This window comes from Podarcis muralis, chromosome 15, assembly GCF_964188315.1.
Source record: "Podarcis muralis chromosome 15, rPodMur119.hap1.1, whole genome shotgun sequence".
Lineage (NCBI taxonomy): Eukaryota > Metazoa > Chordata > Lepidosauria > Squamata > Lacertidae > Podarcis > Podarcis muralis.
In genome coordinates, this window is record NC_135669.1 from 13,865,281 (window position 1) to 13,890,937 (window position 25,657).

The 25,657-nt window shown below is 43.5% G+C and overlaps 1 protein-coding gene across 2 annotated transcripts; it reads right to left on the minus strand.

Moving 5' to 3' along the window:
* Window positions 1-1,374: 1,374 nt before the first annotated feature.
* On the minus strand, window positions 1,375-23,903 carry EI24 (EI24 autophagy associated transmembrane protein). 2 transcript variants are annotated; one of them, XM_028708040.2, is made up of 11 exons: window positions 23,746-23,903; window positions 16,865-17,012; window positions 12,600-12,745; window positions 11,709-11,769; window positions 9,598-9,664; window positions 8,275-8,399; window positions 6,913-7,032; window positions 5,877-5,988; window positions 5,033-5,144; window positions 3,673-3,747; window positions 1,375-2,380 (listed from the first exon to the last, which is right to left on the minus strand). In XM_028708040.2, exons 2-11 carry the CDS (start codon window positions 16,904-16,906, stop codon window positions 2,215-2,217), a joined length of 1,026 nt encoding a protein of 341 aa, XP_028563873.1. In that variant the 5' UTR covers window positions 16,907-17,012; window positions 23,746-23,903; the 3' UTR covers window positions 1,375-2,214. The 2 variants fall into 2 exon arrangements, with proteins under 2 accessions (XP_028563873.1, XP_077775353.1); XM_077919227.1 differs by lacking the exon at window positions 23,746-23,903 and adding an exon at window positions 21,168-21,325.
* Between the last annotated feature and the right edge of the window lie 1,754 nt (window positions 23,904-25,657).

A 25,657-nucleotide genomic window follows, 5' to 3' on the forward strand; every position in this document is an offset into this window, starting at 1 on the left:
TTAGTTCACTATCAGCCTTGGGAGTTCTAAGAAACCCAAAAATAAGTGCAGTTTTGAAAGGTTCAGTCCACCATCTTAGTTCAAATGGCATCCTATTACAGTCGTACCTTGGAAGTCAAACAGCCTAGTTCTCAAACGTTTTGGCTCCCAAACAGTTGAAACCCGTAAGTGACTGTTCCAGCTTCCAATTATTCTTTTGGAAGCTGAACATCTGACAGGGCTTCCAGTTGGTTGCAGGAGCTTCTGCTTTGCTTTTTGAATGTTTTGGAAATCGAACGGACTTCCGGAACGGATTCCATTATACTTTCAAGGTACGATTGTATATCCAAGAATAAATGAAAACCTGTTCCTTCCTTGATCTCGGGAACTATAATTCAAAATGGGTTGTTTCCAGTGCTAGTCCTACTCAGCGTAGACTAGTTGAAGTTAATGGGCATGCCAAACTTAGATTCATTAATTTCAATGGGTCTACTATGAGTAGTACTTCACTGGATACAACCCAGTATGTTCAAAGGTATCCAAATGCAGCTTTCTAAAATATACAGAAATTGGCAGTGAGTGCAACTCCAAGTTCTCCCCTGTATCAGCACCACAATGAAATTAGCTTCAAAATTCAATCACAAAATCAATTCAAGGTCGTGTAAGGTTGTTGAGTTTTTTTGCATTTTAATTTAATATTTCAGTGTGAAAATACTAGAGAAAAGGTTTATCTGTAGACTGACCTCAGTTCTGCAAAAACCAAAGGGCTTTTTTGAATTTCATAGTTTTCGGCCCTACAGAAGTCTTGACATGCATGAGAAACACTGTCTAAAATCAGGATCATTTGCGCTTCCTTTGTGTATACACAGTTACATATGTACACACAGACAGACGGATACATACAAATATCACATATCCTGAGCTGACTAGCAGTTAGTTTCAGCTGCAACTACAACCACACAGGAGCTCTTCGGCATACATCATTCTGACTTGGCTGGGACAACAATTGCAGATCAGGCAGGTTGCATATGAGCTGGAGGCCTCTTAACCGTGACTTGAAGTCTCTTTGCTGCAAATGCACACCCACCATACCTAGATTTAACAAGATAGGGACACCTCTTGAAACCCTGTACAGAAGTGCTGTAGGAAAAAGAGTTCTCTTGTTTTTCGTGGATATCCTTTGGAACTGCCATTGTGGTTTTTGCCATCAACCACCACCAGGATCTATAAAGACACTAATTTTTACACACATCTACCTCTTTCCATTAACAAAATATTACACTGCAATTCTTACAACCCCAGCCACAGATTTAACATGTTTCCATTTCAGTGCCTGAACTTACCCGTACACTTTTCATATTTTCCCTTTAAAAGTTCAGAAGGAGTTTGTTGGGGGGGGGGGGGAGCTCCAAGGATGTAGGTTTTTTTAAAAAAAATAATCCATACATTCTGCTGTTAAGGTTAGGAATTTGTTTCATCCATCAAAGCAGATCCCTTCCAGCATAAAACAGTTTGAGTGGCACTCATCAAGGTCCTTTAAAGTGACACTACCAAAGTGTGTCAGTTGGCAGAAAGAACTGTACAGATGTCACCAAATACCAAAAAAGAAAAAAAAAGAGGGCGGAATCCTCCTACTCTGTGTCTTGATCTTGAACCTAGAACTACATGATCCACTTTTCATTTCAGCACAACAGGGATTACAAAATCCTGACCTGAGTTATATGCTATTACAAAGAACTACGATCATTGAGGGGAAAAACCCAAACACTCCTGGTGCGGTTCACCGTAAAGACCCCATCAGCGTTATCACAAAGCTACGACAAAATATGCATTACAAAAAAAAATCATTCATCAGGAGGGGGAAATGGCACAGGGTCAGGTGGAGAAGTATCAAAAACAAAACAAACGAACAAAAAACACCAACCAGTATAGACACAGGTTCATTGCATGCCGTGAAAACAAGCAAAGAACCTTGCTTTCGAAAAACTCACAAAAGGTGTTTAAAAAACCCAGGCTCTACTGCTCCCTTCCCTCCCCACCCCAATATTTTACTCCACACGCTCAGTGTGACACAGAGCTGGTGTTCAACTGGGGCTTCACAACAATGATGGGAGGGGGGAGGAGGATGCACAAGCCCCTTGGCAGAACACTGACTGCCCTCCCCTGCACCAAAGGACCATGTATACAGCAGCCAGGAACAGTACTCTTCCCACCCCCCTCTGCTTTGGTTATGGTTCAGTGCGCCAAAGCAGCCTTTTGTCTGGCAGGTGATGAGTGTGGAGAGGGCTGAAGTCGATCGGCTGAAGCAGAGTTGCTCAGGCTAGACTGAAGGTAAACCGTCTTGTGAAAGAGTCTGTTGCTGAGGAAGACCACCAAGGAAAAGAGGCGCAGCTGGAAGTGGCTGGAACAGAAGGGAAATGGCTATTAGCTCCCAGCCAAAGGCTTTCTGGTCCAAAATAAGATCGGAGGACTTTGACCTTTCACTGCACGAGTTCTGCCTTGCATCAGTTAATGAAAAAACAGAGCACAATTCATGTGCGTCTCTTCAGGCCACTCCCTCCCCAAGCCACACCCCTCACCCGCCCTGGCCAACACTCTAGTGCTTTCGCATGCCTGGCATGTGTCCTTGGACTGATGATTTTTCTTGCTTGCCTGGAGAGAGAGTGCATGTTTGCATATACATATACATGCATATAATCCTCTCTTATTTTGCATAGCTGGAATGAAGCTCCGCTGCGCAAAAGTAAGAATCACATACTTTGTTCCACCCACTTTTGTCTCTGGTATGTGGCCTCTGGAAAACTGGCCCTAAGGGAATGCAGCCTTCAGCTGAAAAAAAAAAGGTTTCTCAGCCCTTTTCTAAGGGGACCTAGCACTGAAATTCTGTCTGTTGAGTGCAATTGCTTAGGCTCAGAAATCTTATATGCAGGTGCACATGCTCCTTTTGCGAGTAACTTTCTGCAGCCCTACTTCCAAGCAGTCTGAAAGTAACACTTGCAAAACTATTTTATTTAATTTGCATATTGCCCTTCATCTGAAGATCACAGGGCAGTTGACAACGCAAAACATACAAAATATGCCTATGTGTGTGCACTCTAAGGGCCATAACACAGCCTAAGGGCATTTCATGCAGCCGTAACTGAAGTACTTTATAAGCAGACTGTAGGACATTCAGGGTTTAAATATCTTTGTAGTCAAGCACAGTTGGGAGCAAACTGGTGGTTCCCTCATTGCGAGAAGTGAGGCTACAGGGAACCAGACAGAGGGCCTTCTCGGTAGTGGTGCCCGCCCTGTGGAATGCCCTCCCATCAGATGTCAAAGAGATAAACAACTACCTGACATTCAGAAGACATCTTAAGGCAGCCCTGTTCAGGGAAGTTTTTAATATTTAACGCTGTACTGTTTTTAACACTTGATTGGGAGCCGCCCAGAGTGGCTGGGGAAACTCAGCCAGATGGGCAGGGTATAAATAATAAATTGTTGTTGTTGTTGTTGTTGTTGTTGACTCTCTCTCCACTCAACACCCCACACCACCCATCAGGAATACTAAGAATGTTAAACTTGCCAACAGAGGGGTAAACTAAATCACAAAGATGGCAAGAAGCAGTTAGCAGCGTGAAGAATTGAACAGATTTCATAGCCAACTGGTAGACTTCTTTTCCATCATTTCATGCAGGAAGAGAGAATACATACTATGCTTTCCCTGGTGTCTTTGCTTCATTGGCGCTGATGATAAACAGAGGAAAAAGAATGGAGAACAGACAGCCACTGGAAAAGAAATAATAAATTAATCAGAGCATTCTTATTATGAGATGGTTTCTGTTCACACATATGCGCCTATTGGCACAAGATACAGCAGCAATGTTTACAGAACTACTGCTAGGGGTATCTCTATAGATCTGTGGAAGTCGACCTACGAACAAATAGCATTGTGCAAGTTGAACACAAGTATATTGCAGAATTGGGTAGGGGAGGCGAGACAAATGCGAACGCAGATTCAGGGCAAATTCTTATCGCACAAGCGAGTCTAATCATTTTCCTTGCCACGTTTTGCTGCAGCCCTTTTTAATGTTAAGAAATCCAATGATAAAATTGGTCAGAGATCAAGATCTTTTCCCACACTCAATATTCACCAATACCAATTTGAGAAAACAATTAAGAGGCACTAATCCTACTCGAACCACCACTATTAATCATTCACTCACACCTTGCAGTCCACTGCACTAATGCAAAGCGCTTAAAAGAGTTTCATGCTCAGTACACTCCTTCCCCAGGCAAGTGCCTAGCCCCCTATCTATGCTGATGCTACTCAATACACCGCTACAAAGGGTAGGCGCAACAGCTGGATGCCAACCTCTGCACAAATCCATGGATCTCAGCACTACATCTGTGTGGTCTTGGCCCAAGACACCGGTGGATCAGAATTTCTGTGGAAGATTTGAAGTCCTCTTTCATACAAATCTTATTCTTAGATTCCACTTGTTCATTAGCATGCTGTGTGGTAAAGGGGAATAAGACTCTAGAAAGAGGGTATCTATTTTCCAGATGTTGCATGGGGGGAAACAGATCTTGGCTGCACCCCTAGACCAGGCATCCCCAAACTCTGCCTTCAAGCTGTTTTGGGACTACAATTCCCATCATCCCTAGCTAACAGGACCAGTTGTCAGGGATGATGGGAATTGTAGTCCCAAAACAGCTGGAGGGCCCAGTTTGGGGATGCCTGCCCTAGACTCAAAAATTGTCTTTACAACTTATCTCCCTGCCCCACGCCAGTACCATCTATCCTGTTTTCTTATCATTCACTCAATATTAGTTGCACTCATCAGTTTCCCCCAAACTGGTGCCCCCTAGATAGTTATTGAACTACCACTCCCATCAGACCCTGCCGGCATAGTCAATAGTCTTGTATGATGCAAGTTGGATTCAAAAGTATCTTGAGGGTACCAGGTCGGAGGTGGCTGCTTTAACCCCACACCTTCCCTTCCTGTCTCACTGCTTTATCTTGTGTACATTTGATTCTACATTTGCCTGCTGTAATATCCAAACAAATCACCTGATAATGTAAGAAGACTGCATTGCAGTGAGGAAGGCCAGTGGTAAGCCAAATCCGAAGTAATAAGGCCAGTTTCTTTCAATGTTGGATAATCGTTGATGCATTTCAATTCCTGACAAGACAAAAGCCAATCACAAGTGTTAAAAGAAGGCAAAGACACATAGATACTGGATTTCACATTCCTAGATCTCTTTGGCAGAAGCCCCTCAAACGCCATTTGCAAACTCGTGCAGTCGAACAGTGTTTTGCAACAAATGGGAGTTTCACAAAGATGTCAAAAACTTGGGTCATACCTTGTGGTATGGTCTTTTGCCAGCACACAGCTGAGGCATGCTTACTAAGGAATGTGTCTCACTGAATTTGCGGGAATTACTTCTGGATAAGTGTACACACACACACACACACACTACATTCCTCCATAAAGTTCAGAGTGACATTTTTAGAAACTCACAATAACCCAATGAAGCAGATTAGACTGAAATATTGCAACATTCTCAACGTATTTCCCAATCTGCTCTGCAGAGCAGCAGAGAAACGAATCTGACCTTGACCTGACCCCAACATCCTAGACACACCACCAGAGGAACAGTTCATAGATGATCAAGATCTCATCTGTGGCGGTAACATTTATATCCATTAAGCGCATGGGATGGATGGATTGCGCTAAAAGCTCCCATGGCAGTGTCATAAGTCTCGAGGGCTGGTGCTGAGACTCTGCCATATAAGTCACCCTCAATTGCAACGGAGACCCCAGGCACAAAAGAAAGGTAAATATGTATGGACCGGCCCAAAGCTTTAAAGAAAACTCAGCTATTTGAATAAGGAAGCAAAAAGAAGCACTTACCTTTGTTAAACCAACGATACTCAAAGCAGTAAAGTGAGTAGAGCAGCGACATATGAAGCAGGCTAATTAACTGGCCAATGATATCGATGGGAAACAGGCTTACAATCATCCCCTGCAGAAGGCAAGAAGGAATCAACTTAAAAAGAGGGAATCTTATCTGCAAAGCAGGTGCCTTCCAATCACAACAGAAGCACCATCATTCAGCCCAAAAAAAGCCAAAAATGAAGGGACTAGAAGCTTTTGCTTCTCTCATCCATTAACTGCCACCCATACACTCTTTATTATTTGGGCACGACTAAAGTTTAACCATCATTCCTGCGAGGCAACAGCTGCTTAAGTAATCATTCTTAAGAGGTTACAGCAGGAGAGGTACTCAGTTCACACCTTTGAGTCATCTGGAAATATTTTACCTGCCTGCAGCTTCCTGAGCAGCTTTCTACTTTAGGTACTTCATGGTCTGAATGAACAGTTTGGTCTCTTAAAAGCCTGACTGATGCCAGGTTTTGCCTCATAGCTCACATCCACATTATTCATTTAAAGCATATGGCTTCCTTCCCCCTCCCCCCCGAATCCTGGGAACTGTCGGCTTTGTGAGGGATAAACTACAGTTCCCATGATGCTTGGGAGAAGTCAGGACTGCGAAAAGTGGTATAAATATACTTTACATGTACAGTGTGGGTGTACAAGGCCTAGGTGATATTCAGGTCCCATTCTTTATTATTCTGTTAAGTGTCTGTGCAGCCAGAGTCCAGGCCTTCCTTGCTATTTTTTTATTTTATTTTATTTTATTAACAACAACAACAACAAGGTGCAAATCTAACAAAAAGAAAAGAAACAAAGAATCAAAAATGTAAACCATAAAGCTTCACAAAACCATAAAGCTTCATAAAAACAAAAGTATTCTCCACGTGTGAGTTCCACTATTACTGAGAATAAAAGTTCTATTTAGTCTTAAATTTGCCAGACATTTGCATATACTGATGGTACTAAGTAACTGGGTAGTTGTTAAGAGATGCCAGGCCTTTCTTGCTCTTACCTGGATGAGGAAAAGAGCTTGCAGTAAGAGATTAAACAGCATGTCAGCAATGATTTTACTGACACTGGGGAAAGGCTGGGGCTTTCTTCCCGACACCTCGAAAGCCAGATCAGCAATGTCCTGAAACACAGGGAAATGTGCTTGCAAAACTGATTTCTTAAGACAAGATTTAATCCTCTCACTACGTAGGACCACTGTCATCACAATACAGCTTGTACAAGGAACAAAACAGGCATAGTAAATATAATCCATCTTGGGTAAAACATCTGTAGTTGTTTGTTTTAAAAGAAAACACAGAATATCTCATCAGAAAACCAAGGATTTCATTCATGTTCTGCCTAAGGTAAGAGTCAGTAGCATTTGTTACTGTCCTGCATTTTAACACAGCTGCTTTAACTTCCAAGGTGCTGTTTCCCATCCTTAAAAAATGAAATGAAATATGAAAGCTTTCAATACACCACTCAAAACAGGTGGCAGTAAGGGCAGTAATAGACTTCTCCTAATACCATCACTTTACTTTGTTCCGCACTGGAAACTGATCAGATCCCACCCTCCTCCAGGCCGCTCACAACCAGTCATGAGGTGCACATCATCTGTACATAATCAGACATGTATCCATTTTCACTTTACATACTGCTGAATTTGCAATATGCACCCCGAAAGGGGACCAAGCTGGGACAGCAGACTTAGGGGAAGCGGCCTTAAAAATACTGGATGTATGTGTGCATATCCAAGTGTGTCTGATTGCATGCATGTGTGTGTGTGTGTGTGTGTGTGTGTGTGTGTGTGTGTATACAGATAGAAATAGATATGGACCAGACAAATGAGATACAGTGGTGCCTCGCAAGACGAAATTAATTCGTTCTGCGAGTTTTTTCGTCTTGCTTATTTTTCGTCTTGCGAAGCACGGTTTCGGAAGTTTTGGAAAAGCTTCAAAAATCACCAAAGTCTTCAAAAACCTCAAAAAAGGCTACCACACCGCGTGCTATGAGTTGCTCCTCGAAGTCAAGTCGCAACTGTATTAACGGTTTTAAGAAAAATGAAACAAACTTGCAAGACGTTTCCGTCTTGCGAAGCAAGCCCATAGGGAAATTTGTCTTGCGAAGCAGCTCAAAAAACCAAAAACCCTTTCGTCTTGCGAGTTTTTTGTCTTGCGAGGCATTCGTCTTGCGAGGTACCACTGTACACCCTTAAGCTGCAATCCTAAACACACTTACTAGAGAATAAGCACCATTGAATACAGTGTTCTTATTTCTGAATAAATTAGTACCAGATTTTGGTGTTGGTGAGACAAGCACTGAAATCATCAATTGACAAGCATTGCACAAAAGGGAGTAACATCTTCCTGGCAAGGTCACCTACCTGAAACCAGATGGCATTGACAACTTTACTCAGCACAAAGAGGGGAAGAACCCAAAGGGCACTGAAGATGGAGGTGAGGATAAATTCCAGCCAGGACCAGACATCACCGTGTAAGGAGGGGTCACCTTCCAGAGACAAAGATACAAAAATCAGCCACCCAATGTCTGGGACCAAAGTACTGTGAATTCTACAAGGCTAGTGACAGGAGCCAAAAAGCTACTTTAGGTGCACTGAAGGAGATGGCAAAAGCTAGCAGTTCCCACCCAGCCCGCTTTTGAATGGCAGACCCCTGTATACCAGGTTCCCAATTATTTTTGAAGATTCCCATCAGTTTCCAAAGAGGTTTGGCATGCAGGGCTAGTAGCTGAAACAAGTTCAAGGTCCCTCGGGCACACGGTTCATGTTGCCATGAGTTGATGACTGGCTAACCAAGATGCAAGCAATTGTCTCCTGGCACTTTTTTATTTATTTAAGGAAATTTATTTATATAACACCACTTGATTGTAGCGAAAACTCCAACGGGTTTACAAGAAATGTTAAAATTATCAATAAAACAGCTTAAGACATTTAAAGGCAACTAAATGTAATAGTAAAAAACAGATCAAAAACATATGAATATTTACTTGCCAGGATAAAGGTAAAGGTAAAGGTACCCCTGCCCGTACGGGCCAGTCATGTCCGACTCTGGGGTTGTGCACCCATCTCACTTAAGAGGCCGGGGGCCAGCGCTGTCCGGAGACACTTCCGGGTCACGTGGCCAGCGTGACGGAGCTGCTCTGGCGAGCCAGCACCAGCACAGCACACGGAAACGCCGCTACCTTCCCGCTGGTAAGCGGTCCCTATTTATCTACTTGCACTCGGGGGTGCTTTCGAACTGCTAGGTTGGCAGGCGCTGGGACCGAGCAACAGGAGCGCACCCCGCTGCGGGGATTCGAACCGCCGCCGACCTTTCGATCGGCAAGTCCTAGGCGCTGAGGTTTTACCCACAGCGCCACCCGCGTTCCTTACTTGCCAGGATAGGCTTGCCTAAACAAGAATGTTTTAAGCAGGCACCAATGAAATGTACAGGAAAGCCTGATACCAATAGGCAACCACAGCAGATCTCTGAACAGAGGATATATGCTGATAGGGTCTCACTCCCATCAGCAAGCATGCTGCAGCCTTTTGCACCAACTGAAGTTTCTAGGTCAAGCACCAGGGAAGCCCCACACTGAGGGCATTGCAGTAATTCAATATTGAAGTCACCAGTGCCTGAACTACTGTGGTCAACAGTTAAAGTTGTCATACCGGGTGCGGCTAATAAAAGGCACTTCTAATACTTACCGATTATTTGTGCTGTGGCTGACTGAAGTACAGGTATAAATACCTGATAGAACAAGAGGAGACTAAGCTAAGAAGAAGAAGCAAAGAAGGAAATCAGTACAGTTTAACATGTTTGTACAGACACGCTCCGTTCTACAATTTAGCCATAATTCTGAAATCTCCAGTACCGTATTGGCCTGAATATAAGCCGCACCCGCAAATAAGCCGCACCTTTAAAATTCAAGGGGGTGGGGGAGAAAAAAAAGACAATACCCGAATATAAGCCGCTCCCTTAAAATTGGGTTACAGGCTGAAAATCGCTGCAGTTGGTAGAATTGTAACTTGGTGTCAATTTAAGCCTTCAGTCTTGAAAGCCTACAAAAGTTATTGTACAGTCGCTAAAATCACAAATCGCTATTTAATTGCTACAATTCCGCAGGCACTCACACCTGTAAATGGCAAATGAACAGTCTCAAGCTCGCAAATCAGCAAGAAAACATTTTTTTTGTTCCATTTTACCATATGTCTGTTTCAAGGGATATCGTTTTTGTAAGGTGGGGAATTTTTGTAAGGTCGCAAATTTAAGCCACGCTTTAACTTTGCATGGTCGGAATTTGGAAAAAAAAGTGAAGCTTATATTCAGGCAAATACAGTATATTTGCAAATTAGTTTACCCTTTCAAAGTCTACAGTTTCCTCCAGGTGTGTATTATTCTTCCCTACATACAGACAGGTGTACAAGAAGAGACACACAAGGTATTGCCCATGCACCTTAGCAAACACTATCAGAAAGTTATCCCTTGCGCTAGCATCTCTATGTATGTGGGAAACAAGATTAAGCGACAGACGTTGGGAATTCTACAGGCATATGCTAATCCGCTCTGAATTATGAACGACGCAAATGGAGGTGCATAAAGCTAGACCATCAACACTGCAGCCTAACTATCAAGGAAGAACCAGACATGGAACCTACAGTAGACTTTTCATCTGGTGCAATCCAGATTTAGACTACAACTCTCCTATCATCTCTGGTCAATACAGACTGGGCCTGATGCACCTTGTAGTGCTAAACATCTGGAGGGAATCATATTGGCTAATTTTGGGATCTGAAGCACCTTGAACAACTCTTTTGTTGTTGTTAAGGAAGTTGCAGGGAACTTTTGGCCTTCCAGAAGTTACTGAACTACAACTCCTATCTGCCCCAACAAGTGTGGCCAATGGCCAGGGATGATGGGAGTTGTAATTCAGCAACTTCTGGAAAGAGCCAAAAGGTTCCCCACCCCTGTTTAAGGAGAGGCAGTTACAGAGACAGCCACCATGGGGGGGGGTTGTTGCCATGGTCCCCAAATTCTGCCCCCTGATCAATAGAAACCAGGCAGTAACACTCTAGCAGCACCATCCTTAAGCTTGCATTGCCTATGCACTTTAATATGTCTGCATGCACACAGCAGAGAAAGAGCTAGAAGCTCTATTAAAACAAAGAGCACCAGGAGTAGCGTTCTGACTTTTCCTCTAAATACAGCCAAAATCCATATTAGATGGGTTCCTTTTTAGTGCTTCCATACTAAAACTTCACCAGCCAAGACACACTCTAAATGGAAATTTAAAACCCACAATAAATACCGGTAATCAAGGCTGTGAACATCCATTATACTAACCACAAGGTCAGAAGACTGAGCTGGTTCTAACACACAATTCAGTTCAGTGGCGTTCTTCCCAAGACCACTTCTAGATCTGAATGTGCAGAAGTTTTTGAGGTTTGAGAAATAGGCTCACAAATGAAAGGACTGGTTTATGAAGGCAACGATTCCCCCAAAAATGTAAGTCTAGACATTCCGGTGGCTCATAGACATTTTGTGGGCAGGCCAGAAGGCAGCTGGCAATGATTACTGGCAACAAAACAGCAGAAGAATTAAGTAGGCCGCATATCCAAATCCCTTTTTCAGGAACCCTCTGAAAAAATAAAATCTGATTTGAGATAGTAAAACATTGGCAAACCAATCTAACATGGAAGATTTAAGTCACTTATTGGTTTGCTCCCGGATTTGCAAGATTCATGCATGCAAGCCAGCAAACATGTACACAATCATTTCAATGATGTTCAGATGTTTAAAACAACAAAAATATACTAACCCAGAATACACCGCCATTCCACGCACAACACTGAACTATTCGGCTTACTATCCGGGGCTCACTAGAGAGAAACAAGGGGAATGTGTGAGAGCTTCTGACAAGTGACAATGTGAATGTACATTCTGCCCAAGTCTCTCTCAACCAGGGAAAAAACCAGAATAAATACCTTAAATTACTCTTGTCAAATTCCCACTTATCTACAACCTAGTGGTTGGTTTGATAACTTTAGATCCTGAAACTGAGCAGATGTGGACCAGATCAGTTCCGTGGATGGGCGACCACCAGGACACCCATTTCCGAGTAGAATAATAAATCTACTTTTTAATTCTCTTTTCCCAAAAGCCCACCATATATAGAAATACACACAGGTCCTGCTATCCACACACTCACTACCCAAAAATTCACTTATCCATTCATTATGCCCAAGTCTCGCTATACACTTATCTGAACAGCCAGTTTTCTTCCTTCTGTGTTTTTTCCCTTGTCGGTAGCAGTAATGTTCAGGCAGAAACCATTTAGGTGGGGATAGGGATTGGGTGAATCGGAGAGCAGGAGAGATAGGGCAAATCGCTTTTTTTCCTTTGGTTGCAGCCGCTTCAGGAAGAAACCACTGAAAAAGCGGCGAGGGGGGCTTAGAAATATTTCCATAGGAAATAATGGAAATCACAGACTCGTTATGCAAACACTCACCTAACAAATGATCTCCATGGGAAACATTGTGTTTGGTAAGTGGGATCTGCGTGTATAAAATACATGGTTCCAACTTCTATATATCCCACAGTGCCGTTATCATATATTTCCAGCCATTCCTACTTTGGTTTGTTAAATATTTCTTATCTTTGTATATTGAAAGTGGGAGCGTGATCAAACTCCAAACCCTCCCAAACTCACTTCTGCTGCTTCCTCTCTTCACTCTGTGCTCTTCGCTGGGCAAGCACACTGCTTGCTCTTCTTTTTCGCTGCTCTTCCCTTTTCTGCTGGATTCGAGCATCCAACTTGGAGATTGTCCAGATCCCCCATATGGAGTCTTTAATTCCCTATACAAAGAGGGAGAGAGAGACAAAGTGCAGTCATACCTTGGAAGCCAAATGGCTTGCGACTCGAACGTTTTGGCTCCTGAATGAAGCAAACTCGGAAGTGATTGTTCCGGTTTGCGAACATTCTTTGGAACCCGAACTTCTGGTGCGGGTTACACGGCTTCTGATTGGCTGTAGGAGCTTTCTGCAGCCAATCAGAAGATGAGTCTTGGTTTCCAAACATTCTGGAAGTCAAACAGATTTCTGGAACTAATTCCGTTCAACTTCCAAGGTACGACTGTAATCAGGTCCAAATTCAGCAAGTTTTGGGGAAACTATGGAGGGAAAAATGAATAGGTGAGTTTTACAGATTAAATACAGATCAATAACCTTGTGACAACTCTGATTTATGAACTACAGTGGTGCCCTGCAAGACGAAAGCCTCGCAAGATGGAAAACCCGCTAGACGAAAGGGTTTTCTGTTTTGGAGGCGCTTCGCAAAACGAATTTCCCTATGGGCTTGCTTCGCAAGACGACAGCCCATAGGGAAATCTCCGGGACAGCGGGGAAGCACAGCGCGTCTTCCCCACTGTCCTCGGACCTCCTCCGAAGCCTGGCGGCGGGGCGGGAACACCTCCTCCCGCCGCCGCCGGGCTTCGGAAGGCTCCTCCGAAGCCGGGCGGTGGGGCGGGAACACCTCCACCCGCCGCCGGGCTTCGGAAGGCTCCTCCAAAGACAGGCGGCGGGGAGGGAACACCTCCCCCCGCCGCCGGGCTTCGGAACGATGCTCCGAAGCCGGGCGGCGGGGAGGGAACACCTTCTGAAGGCCGGCGGGGGGCAAAAGTCTTTGTTCCCCCCTGCCTGCCTTCCCGGGAGAGCGGAGAAACACAGCGCGTTTCTCTGCTGTCCTGGACGGCTTTTGAAGGCAGGCGGGGGGGAGCAAAGACTTTCGCCCCCCGCCCGCCTTCAGAAGAGGTCCTGGACCTCTTCTGAAGGCTGGCGGGGGGCAAAAGTCTTTGTCCCCCCTGCCTGCCTTCCCAGGGGCTTTTAAATCGCCCCGGACAGCGGAGAATCCTCCGCTGTCCCGGGGCGATTTTAAAATGCTGCCCGCCAGCATTTTAAGATCGCCCCGGACAGCGGAGAAGTCCTCCGCTGTCCCGGGGATTTTTAAAATGCTGGGGGTGGGAAGAAAAGCCCTTGTTCCCCCCCCCCCCAGCCTTCAGAAGAGGTCGGGGGACAGACTGTCCCCGGACCTGGTCTGAAGGCGGTTTCCATAGGAACGCATTAATTGATTTCCAATGCATTCCTATGGGAAACCGTGCATCGCAAGACGAAAAACTCGCAAGACGAAGAGACTTGCGGAACGAATTAATTTCGTCTTGCGAGGCACCACTGTACAGGATGAATTTAGGAAGAAGAAAGGATAAGACTCGCTTGTTCTGCCAGCTCAAAGATGAGCCATACCCTCTTCCCAGCTTACTGACCAAATTCCAGTAGAGGAAAGAAAGAGTCTGAAATGAAGGTTTACTCAGGGAAACCTACTTGGAGTGGGACAACTAAACCATGAGAAGTTACACAGAAATAGGCAACTCCAGCTACTGTAAAGCCTTTTGCAATGCCTGCTGGATTTCTGAAACTTCAGTCAAACATTATCTACACATTTTCGAACATATTTTCCAAGCCTAGAGGTCTAGAAACATGACAACGTAAGACAGATTTTGTTTTCAGGATGCTGTATGACAAGCCTAATGCCAAATCTTACAGCTGCATACTGCAATAATGGAATCAATGTACACACATAGTCCATTGTACTATATGGCAAACCACAGCTCAAGTGTTTGGGACAACTCAGATACTTGCATTACATTTTCTTTTTCCTTCTAACATTTTCTCAAAAGACAACCCTGGGTGTCTGCCAATGGCTTTCTAGCCAAGAAGGAGCTCCAGCACTCTCAATTTTAGCCAAAAATCATTCCATGAGCAACACCTAGTATTAGCTACCCAGTGACCTAGAATAAAATGATTAAATGTTCCAGGGACTCAAGAGAAAATGACACCAGAGGGTAGTTTGTTTTCTCTTTTGGCAAACTATTACTCCTTCAAAGATTTGTGTAGTCCAGGGGTCAGCAAACTTTTTAAGGAGGGGGCCAGTTCACCGTCCTTCAGACCTTGTGGTGGGCCAGGCTGCAATGTTATAACACATATAAAACGCTTTCTCTTTCCTAATGTAGCCGAGTCCTAAGTCTGATTAAATTAGGTAGGCCTTCCTTTTGAGAAAAGATGCACATGATTGGGTTGCAAGACCGTGATGTGAGAGGGTAGGGAAAGCAAAAAAAGGGGGGGTAAAAAAATCTAGAATGCTTAGGACTGTGAGAGAGAAGAATCTGCTATTAAGAACAGATCTGAACCTAGAAACTGAAACAGTATTGTGGGCATTGTCTGGAAAGGAGTTCCAAGAGTAAGAGGCGGAGACGGTTTTAAGAATAAGGGATTGTAGAATGAATAAAGAGCAGAGGATGAAAGAAAGGGCTTGATGGAAAATGAGGGGTAAACGATAAGCTGTGACAGAACCATGAAGAGCTATTTATGAGCATTTCTAAATCTGCCTGCAAGTGGGAATGATAGTGCCAAACTAGGAAGCCGCTCAAGAGGTACATCCTATGCAAAGGGGTTTAGAGTTAGTTCTTGTTTTCCTGCAAAGGTAGTTGTATTAGTTTAGCAGAATCAACCTAGGCAATACCTGAACCATTGACAACTAGCTTTGGGATCAACACCCCCAAACTTGTGTAACGTGTTACAGTTCAGAACTCTTAATGGCCTACAAAAAGCTGCCTCTAGAAGTTCCCAAATAAGAGCAGAAAACATAGATTGGATGCAAAAAACGAAACAAAAAACCAATGGAGGAGTGGTTAAATGAGATCAAAATAGCTGGCAAGGGGATTAATACTGGTAGCAGAATGCTGTACAGAGATAACTACAGTGGTGCCTCGCAAGACGAAATTAATTCGTTCCGCGAGTTTTGTCGTCTTGCGATTTTTTCGTCTTGCGAAGCACAGTGTCGGGAAAGTTTTGGAAAAGCTTCAAAAATCACCAAAGTCTTTAAAAACCTCAAAAAAGGCTACCACACCGCGTTCTATGAGTTGCTCCTCGAAGTCAAGTTGCAACTGTATTAACGGTGTAAAGAAAAAGGAAACAAACTTGCAAGACGTTTCCGTCTTGCAAAGCAAGCCCATAGGGAAAATCGTCTTGCGAAGCAGCTCAAAAAACAAAAAACCCTTTCGTCTAGCGAGTTTTTTGTCTTGCGAGGCATTCGTCTTGCAAGGTACCACTGTATAGCAAGATGAAATTCAGGAAGGTCAGTGTGAAGCATATTTGGTTGTTGCAAAGTGTGAAATAAGAGTACAGACAAAAGAAAACCTAGAAAGAATAGAAAACAGTTGGAGTATGGCAGTGGTGTAGAGGAAGATGGGAAAGCTGATTGAATCAAGTGGAAAGGAACCAAAGATGCTTGAGCAACAAGGTAAATGGAATCACCATAATTGGAGACAAGATTGGAAAAAGCAAAATGAAGCCTCAAATTCATGCCAGCCCATCTTCCACAAGGTTAGAGATGGGAGTTGGAGACCAGCAATATCTGGAGGGGTGTATTACACTGTGGTTTGCTCTTGATTTTCAAACCAGGTTTCCACAACCAGATTCTGAGGGCAAGTGTAAACCAGTTTTCCAGTTCAGATGTATGGTTTGCCACAAACTAGGAACTAAATAAGTAGAGCATGTAAGAAGGGGTAGGGTACACCAGATAGCTTAATCTTATAACACCATACCATGGCTGTATGAACGATCCTATTATCAGCTGACATAGCTCTTCATAATCAGACCCCAAAGAAATTTGCTTTGAGAATGATTTTACTCTTACTATCACGTTGATTGCCCACAAAAAATGCAACTCCAGATGGAAATAGCCCCGGAGGGTCTGAGCCCTCTCCTTGCTTGTGCTGCCTGAGAGAAAGAGGCCTGCTTGGCACCTTAGAAAACTAGAACCCACAAATCTTAATATCCAACTGGAAATACGTGGAATCTAATTTTAGCCTATAAACACACTTTAAAAATAGATGGCCATAATGAAAAGGAAACACTTACCCTGATGAGATCATTAAGGAAGATCTTGACACTGTCTGCCATCTCTACTCCAGCATTGCCTCCACATCTAGAACTATCAACTACAGGGTGAAGGGAAGAAGTGAAGCCAGAACTGTCTCATTGTGAAGAGGTGGGAAACTGGTCGAGCCTTATAGGAGAGAGAAAAGCAGAGATTGCCATTACTGAAGAAACAAAACGCATTTGTGATGGATTATAAATAAAACAGTTGCATTCATTTGAATCATTCTCAGCTGCAGTGCATAACAGATACAGTGATACCTCGGGTTAAGTACTTAATTCGTTCCGGAGGTCCGTTCTTAACCCGAAACTGTTCTTAACCTGAAGCACCACTTTAGCTAATGGGGCCTCCTGCTGCCGCCGTGCCGCCGGAGCACGATTTCTGTTCTCATCCTGAAGCAAAGTTCTTAACCTGAAGCACTATTTCTGGGTTAGCGGAGTCTGTAACCTGAAGCGTATGTAACCCGAGGTACCACTGTATTTAAAAGTGTTCCAACTCCCAAGACTATATCAGTGATGAGATGCCTGGTTTGTATGAAGTTCTGAGATAATTTCTAACTTTGCTGCTTGCAACCTACACTGAAGTAATAATGTCAAAGATTCTGCAAAACATTCCAGCTGTCGTAACAACCACAAATAATTGGGCATTCACACACTGCCCAAGCATTCAGCTGTTGTGGTTTGGGTGTGGGGTGATGTGATGTGATGTGAAGCATGTTGGCAGAATTTCAGGAGGTGGTTTCCATCATAGGTGGGGACCTAATGCCTACATGCAGTTCCCTCCGCCACATGCTAAACCATTCCAAACCATTTGCGTCCTTTAACCTAACTCTCCAAATCTCCCTTTATCTCTACATCACTCTTTCCCTTCACCCAAAAAATAATACATATGTTCCAATGAGGCAGGGAAGTAAAGAGTCACAAAACAGACACACCCTGAAAAGTGTATTTCACACACTTATTCTGAATCTCCACTTTCTCAGCTATGAAATTACACACATAATATAAAACAAAGCAATGCTTCATAGATGTCCTTGCACTTTTAAGACTAAAATAGTGACCAAACCTAACCACGAAGAATATTTATTGTGAGTGCAGAAGGTGGCAAAGCGTATAGCGATCCCATTACACAACAGAGAAGGCTCTTCGAGGAAAATAAACCTGAAGCCAACAAATGATAAACGGATGTCTGTAATTAGCGAACACTTAAAAGGAAATAAAAGTCTTCCATATTCAAAATGGCTAAGCAATTGATTCTAGTGCGCATGAAATTTGAATAAAATGTAAGGTCCTAATTTGTCAGTGTTGTACGCTCCTTGTGCTGCTTCTTCACACAGCATGCTCACTGTACATCTCACTTGACAAAATGGTGTAAAGAAAAAAAGAAAGCTCTCTGCCCCAAGTAATCTACAATCTACATTTAGACAGCAGACAGTGAATCAAGGTGGGGGGGAGCGGACAGAGGAGCACCGCTGGAAATGTAATCTGGACTAACTGTGAATAAATGCATTTTTTAATATTTAGACTAAGGCTGAATTCAGGCATCCAAACATGGTTAACAATGCTTTGTCAAATGTATTTTAGTGTGGTATATGAATTGACAAACCATCTTTTGGGGTTGGCTGGAAAGCTAGCATCAGAAAACATTGTTTTCAAACTATAGTTTGTGTGGTTTGGCATAATGAAAAACTACCAGGCTTCTGAAATCACTGGAAATACCGTAAATTCAAGAATTACCTAAAGAGTCAGATCAGCTCTGTGTGAAATGTAGTTCCACTGTAGTTCAAGTAAATAAGAGCCACCATTCTAGCAAGTTATACCATTTTTAAAATCACAACTAACGTGATCTCTATCAGTGAAATCATTCTACTTAGCAATTTTTGTAGATAAAGAAAATAGAAAAGCAAACTGGCATTTATAAAGAAACTATTTGTGACTCATCTTGAACAAAATCATATTGTTCCTAGTCTTGCACTGGATTCTCAAGTTCCGTATTAATATATACCTTCATATACACATTTTGCCTCCAGCGTTCAGCAAAAGGTAATTAGAAGGAGTGTCAAGAAAGCACACGTTCCTGTTCAGAGCAGAATATGTGTGTGTGTGTGTGTGCTTTCTTTTGTGTTTCATTTGCTCAGCACAGGTTTAGACGAGTTAGACCACACTAATGGCGCAGTCACTCCAAAGTGAACAATTAGATATAGAACCTCTATGTCATTAGAAAGTTTTTCTTTAGGGTATGTCTGCACTACTACAGACTGAAATCAGTTTTACACACAGTTAGCTGAAGGCTCCCATCCAGAGCCCATGGAAAGCATAGTTCTGTGAAGGTACAAAGAATCTGTTAGCAAATAAGTTTTTCATTCTCATAAAACTACTGTTCCCACAACCCCACTGGAGAATCTGGGTTCATTACACCCATTTCAAACTGGTTTAAAATGAGCAATATAAGTTTGGCCTTAGCGTCCCATACATATACAGCAATTCCATGAAGTTGTGAGCATAGTTCTGAACACGCACATATTGAATGGCAACTAAAATCCCTTCCAAATTAAGCCCCAGCTTGTTCATATTTTAAACAAGGATGGCACTACTTTCTCACCACTGCAAGGAGCTTTGATAGTTAGATGCAAAGCATAATTATGTATTATAGGGTCTCACAGGTCCTCACTAATGGGCATTAACTCTTCCTAACAAAAGCTATTCAGGCTGAAACAAGTGTTTGTCCATCTCTGGTATATGAAATACTGCCTAACACCACCCTAGGGACTACAGTATGCAAGCACAGCTCACTGAATCATCCTACTTGAGAACAAAATTACTGTGTTGATCTCACTATCCATTCATCCTCTTGCCAAAAAGAATTTGTGCTGTTCCTAGCAAGTTGCTGAGTGCTCCAGTTAAAATAATGTACACAACACTACCTACAATATTAAAGCTACACTTCAATTTAATGATAATAGTGAACATTAATATCACACTTTAAAAAAAACCCTGAAGAAAGTTTCTTAGTAATCCTTACATTAGCCCTGTCTTGTAGATTAGTATTATTTTTCCCATATTAACCATGATGGGCTGAGAGAACCAAGCCCATGTAGCAAATTTGTGGCTGTGGCAATACTTGAACTAGGGACTTCCTGGTTCAGGCTAAAATCCTAGCCACCCTTACCTGGGAGTAAGTCCCACTGATTTCAACAGGACTTACTTCTAAGTATATATGGTTAGGATTGCACTCAAGTCTCATTGCTGCTGTCAGACGCTCAGATTTCACACAGGGCAAATAGGCCACTCTGGAACCATGTGGTGGAGGGTGGCGCTTATAAATTATACAATATATACAAATACACAAGTGCTAGTTTCAGAAAATCGTAAAACATTCAGCAGTGATATGCACCCCATCTTCCACCTTTAGCACCTGTCTGCCAAGGAACAGCCGCTCCACCTCAAAATGGCAATTTAGGTCATTTCATGAGAAAATAAAGCTGCACGCTTCAACAGAGAATTGATCTCAGTTACACCCAGAAAAAGATGGGAATGGAGTGTGGGGATGATGCAAAAAGAGGGTAAGAGTCCAGCGACGAAGCTAAATTAGTTAGAGAGAAAAGGGGAAGCTCAAGCACAGCAGACAAGGAGAACTGGGTGCAGCGGTGCTGAATTGCAGGGACAGATGCAAGATTTAAAGGGTTTGGGTGTACAAGGGAATCGAAACAAAAGGTTTGAAGGGTGTGTGTTTTGTGGTCCTCCAAAACAGAAAAAGACAGAAGGATGCCTGTCAGAGCAAACAGAGAGAAGGTGCCAGAGCAACAAACTGGAGGAGGAGTGTAAGGTTTATATATGGGGAAAGATCTGAGGTTATGTATTGCAGACCAGGGAGAAGAGATGGGATGGCGAGCACAAATAAAAAGGGTGGTATTATGTTATTAATGCAAACGAAAAGAAGAGTCACAATTGCATGCAATTATTAGAGAGAGTGTTTCTGAGAACGAGGTAATTTATTATACCCCAGAGGGGCGGGGTATAAATAATAAAATTATTATGATTAAAATTAGGAATAGGAAAAAGGTGTGAGGTTGCCCAAAAGGGAAATGGTAGGAGGATATTGCTGGGTGGGTAGGAGGCAGGCATGGAGGAACCGGGTCGAGGGTCCCCAATCTAGGCTTGCAACTAGGAAAAGAGGGACCGGGGAGGGGGGAGCCCCAGAAGAGGGAATTAGGAGGGGAGGCGGAGGAGGGTAAAGGTGTGTCGCAAGCCACACACACACATATACGGGGTCTTCGATACTTGCCGGCCTAGGGCGCTCGGGGTCCGTGGCGGCGGCGGCTGACCCGACCCAGGCAATTGACAAGCAGCTGCCCCGGCCGCCAGAAAAGGCTGACTGAGCTGAATAACAAGCTCCTTGGGCAGCGCCGACCGGGAAGCCACTGCGCAGGCGCGGCGCACCGGGCACCCCCTCCCGCCCCCCTGCCTCTCTCTCCGGATTACAAGGAGCGAGACGGCCGGCTTGGGTTTGACGGAGACGCGCATGCGCCCTTCCGCGGATTCTCACCCCCCCCCCTTTCCCCGAGGTAAAGAGCAAGCGCAGTAAAGGAGGAGGAGACGGAAGCGGGAAGCTCCTCAGAGGACGGGGGGGGGGGAATGCAGCGTTGCTATGGAGACGCCCCTGCTCAGTCTCTCACAGACCTGCTTTGACAAATGAAAATAAAAATTAAGAGCATCGCAAAGTGTGGCTCGTTTGCTTTTTGCTGTGCTCTTTTTTGCAGGTTGTCTTAAAACACACATGCATATGGTTCGCCCTGTTGAAATATTTATTCCTACACCCCGCGCCAACAAGCCAAACCTGAAAACTACATTGCCCTTTTATTTTGAAAGCTGTGGTAAATATTTGTTAAAAGGTGATAGGGAAATTAATAATCAGGTGGCTTGCAATCCTACGATGTTTCCAGTCTGGAGAAAACACACACACACACACACACAGCCTCTGCATTATTCGGTTGCCTCCCCTTTGGAGAAAATAAATAAAAGTCAATATTAACTCAAGTACTAAGCAGTTGAAGTCAACAGCACTTTCCATCAAGGCTGCACAGCGCTGCTGCCTCAGCGAATAAGACCCATTTGAACTCAGCTGGACTTCTGAGTAAACATGTACTTGCACCGATGCTCTCCTGAAAACATTTCAATCCATGGACAGAGGAAATACACAGGCCAATATTTCGTTCCATGTTAAACAGGAATACCAACCCATCCGTCATCTCAGAGTCATCACAAAAAAGTGGATTAAAATCCCAATTCCGCACACAAGCATATATGCATTCAACTCTTAGCATTTCAACAGTTCAGCTTTTGGTGAGACACTATTGAATTGTACCCCTCCTGGAATATACCAGTGGTTTTCAGTCTTTGTTAACTTTTAGGAAATCTCTACAGCACCAACTTGTCTGCTATGGAGCCCCAGTTCCCCAAAAATATTGTAGAGGAGACTGAAATACATTCTGGGATGCAAATTAGAGCTCACGGTACTTACAGGGCCTATTGGGTTTCACCATAAACTTGTGTGAGCAAAACAGTCACACACAACACACACACACACCCCAACACTTAAGATTTTCTTATGGCTGCAGGTTGTTGGAGCCTTTCAGGGAAGCTTGTCTCTTATTACTGATCTTCCTTACTGAAAAAATCCTTAAAAGTTTTTGAGAAATCCTATGGTTTCCTACAACACAGTCTGAAAACCAGCAGTGAATCTGTGTCAGAGAAGAAGGAAATTTTAGAAGTTGTGGCGCCTAGATCTGCAATGTTTATCACTTGTTTAAGTAGCTTCTCTTGCATAGTATTCAGGTATAACAAAGATACTTAGGAATAATGGAAACCCAATATTGTCGACACCGACTGGCAGCAGCTATCAGTTCTTTCAGGCAAGGGTCTCTTCCAGCCCTAGCTGGGAGATTCTGGAAACTGAACCTGCAACCATTTGCATTTTACTTGTTAAATCTTTATTAAGTTTCTTTATCTGATACATCCATTTCACAAAAGGAGCATATCATATTTTCTTAGCAGTACTAAATGAATAACATTTTTCATTGTCCACATGTGCGACAAGATATACCATTAGTTTTTTGCAGCACTGTTTTAACTTCATCCACTATTTTTTTAAAAAAGGGGGGGCACAATCAATCTTGAGTTGGATTATAGCTAACAATATACTACTGTGTTTACTGAGAAGTAAAGCTCACTGTGTTCAGGGGTGCTTATCCCCAGGTAAATTGGTTTATATATAATCACATACCCTTTAACATTTCTCCGAAGAAAATAGGGACATCCCATTCCAAAATGATAATTTTACTATTTATACCCCAAACATCTTACTGGGTTTCCCCAGCCACTCTGGGCAGCTCTGAACATATATAAAAACACAATAAAACATTAAACATTAAAAAAAATCTATACAGAATTGCCTTCAGACGGCTCAGGGGTTGGATAACTTCAGATAACCCTCCAACATTTCTCCAATGAAAATAGGGACATCCTAAGGAAAAGTGGGGCATTCCGGGATCAAACCAGAAACTGGGACAGCTTCTGTAAATCAGCGATGTCCCTGGAAAATAGGGACACTTAGAGGGTCTGTAATTACCAGTACGAAAACAAACAAGAGTTTATATTCCACCATGCATATGCACAAGATTCTCTAGCACAGCTCTGTAATGCGTAAAACCCGCACCCGCGCCCTGCCTGAGCCAAAACCTGCTTTTGCTTTCACCAAAAACTGAAAACGAAAAGACCCATCAGTTTTCCTCACTTAGAACCGGATACTATGCAAACCGAGCCCCCGTTATTTACAGCCCCTCTTTCTCCAGGTCCAAACTTACCTCCGGAGGCTCTCCAAACAGACCTCATCCAGGTGTCCGCACACCTGTCAGTCTCTGTCGTTCTGTTCTGTACAAACAGCTCCCCTGTCCAAGGCCAGGGACATCTTTGTACACAGCCGGTGCCCTCTGGGAAACGTAGTTCCGAGCCTTCCTTTGCTTTGCATAACAGGAGGGTTGTGTCACTTTTACAGAGCCTTGAGTGGCCGCGGAGAGCAATCTGGGAGCTGTAGTTCAATCTAATGGGTCCTTCTCCGCTTTCTCGGCGTCCAATGAGAAATCTTCCGTGCGTTGTCCCCCCCACGCATCCGGGATCCTGTCGCAGCGCCGGGATGCTTCCACAATTGCTATCAGTGCCCAAACCTTCCATTTTAGCATGCCTGAAAAGACCGGTTGGGGTGGGCGAAATCCTCCGTTTAGGCTGTAATCCTACGCTCACCGGGATGGGGGAGGTAGTTCTCCGTTAATGGGACTTACTTCCGAGTGGTCATGCACAAGCTTGTGCTCTTAACCTGCCTCTGAGTAGGGCTAGGTGATTCCAAGGTTCCGCATGTGCGGATGACATAACGATGTGCTTAAATATAGGAAGGGAGAAGGAACAAACTCAGAAATCCTTTGCACTTTTAGGGACTGGGTTACGGATCCTCATGGATCCTCCACTTAAAAAAAAAATAACTCCAACAAATCCAGTGTCAGATCACATCTGGAAGGCACACCTACAGACTGGACTATAAAAAAGGTGGATCCAACACTTTGCCGCACTGCAGCGCCACAAAAACATGGATCCAAGGCACGGATCCTCATTAATTCATATGATTTTTATATTGAAACAAAATAAAACCACCATGATACTCTAGACCACATCTTAGTCTGTAGGCAGAACAAAAAACACACGCACCCACTGTTTCGTGGTGCCGCAATGGCGCAAAAACATGGTTAAAAAACACGGATCCTCAAGGATCCTCATGATTTTTGCACTAGATCAGCCCGATGTCACCATCAGATCAAATATCATGTCCAGGGGCACAGCCTGCACCTCCAAAACCTCGGATCCATGGCTTCCTGGCAATTCCATGGCCCAAAAAGTGGTTTCAAAGCACGGATCCCCATGGATCCTCATGCTTTTTGCATTGGGCCACCCCTAAATTACCGTCAAATCACACATCATAGCCAGGGGCCCAGCCTGCACCACAAAAATCACAGATCCACGGCTTCCTGGCCATACCATAGCCCAAAAAACATGGTTTCAAAGCACAGATCCTCATGGATCTTCATGCTTTTTGCATTGGGCCACCCCTAACTCACCATCAAATCACACATCATAGCCAGGGGCACAGCCTGCACCACAAAAAACTCAGATCCACAGCTTCATGACGACACCTTGGGCCAAAAAAAGTGATTCCAAGCCATGGATCCTCATGAATCCTCAGGGTTTTTGCATTGGGTCACCCCAAACTCACTGTCAAATCACACGTCATGGCCATGGGCACAGCCTGCACCACAAAAATTATGAGTTTCACCACCAAAATCTCAAAAAGGCACTCACCAGCACTGTTAATGTCACCACTGGAACATTACTATTACAGCCAAAAGAAGAATGTACAACTATATATTTTACCAAGATATGGTTCATCTTCAAGAAGAGATCAAAAACATGCCGAAGTATTTAAAAGGAGAAAAAATATGAAACTGCTTACATACTGTCAACTAATATCCAGATTCAACAAAGACTGTATGGCAAACAGTTAAATCAGAAAAAAGACAGAACTTGTGTCCATAATAACAGAGGTCTACCTTTTGGGTAAAATTTATAAACTACCGGTCTAATGAATTGAAAAAAATGTTTAAAATAACTTTTGTAAAAACAAACAAACCCAGAAGTCTTTTATTAGGAATTGTGGATACCGACATTCCA

Coding starts and splice junctions, on each gene's coding strand:
- EI24 (XM_028708040.2), bottom strand. CDS start 16,906: ATGGCAGACAGTGTCAAGATCTTCCTTAATGATCTCATCAGG. Junction 8,400..9,597: donor AGCCACAGCACAAATAATCG/GTAAGTATTAGA, acceptor TGTCTCTGGAAG/GTGACCCCTCCTTACACGGT. Junction 2,381..3,672: donor AAGACACCAGGGAAAGCATA/GTATGTATTCTC, acceptor CTTCTGTTCCAG/CCACTTCCAGCTGCGCCTCT.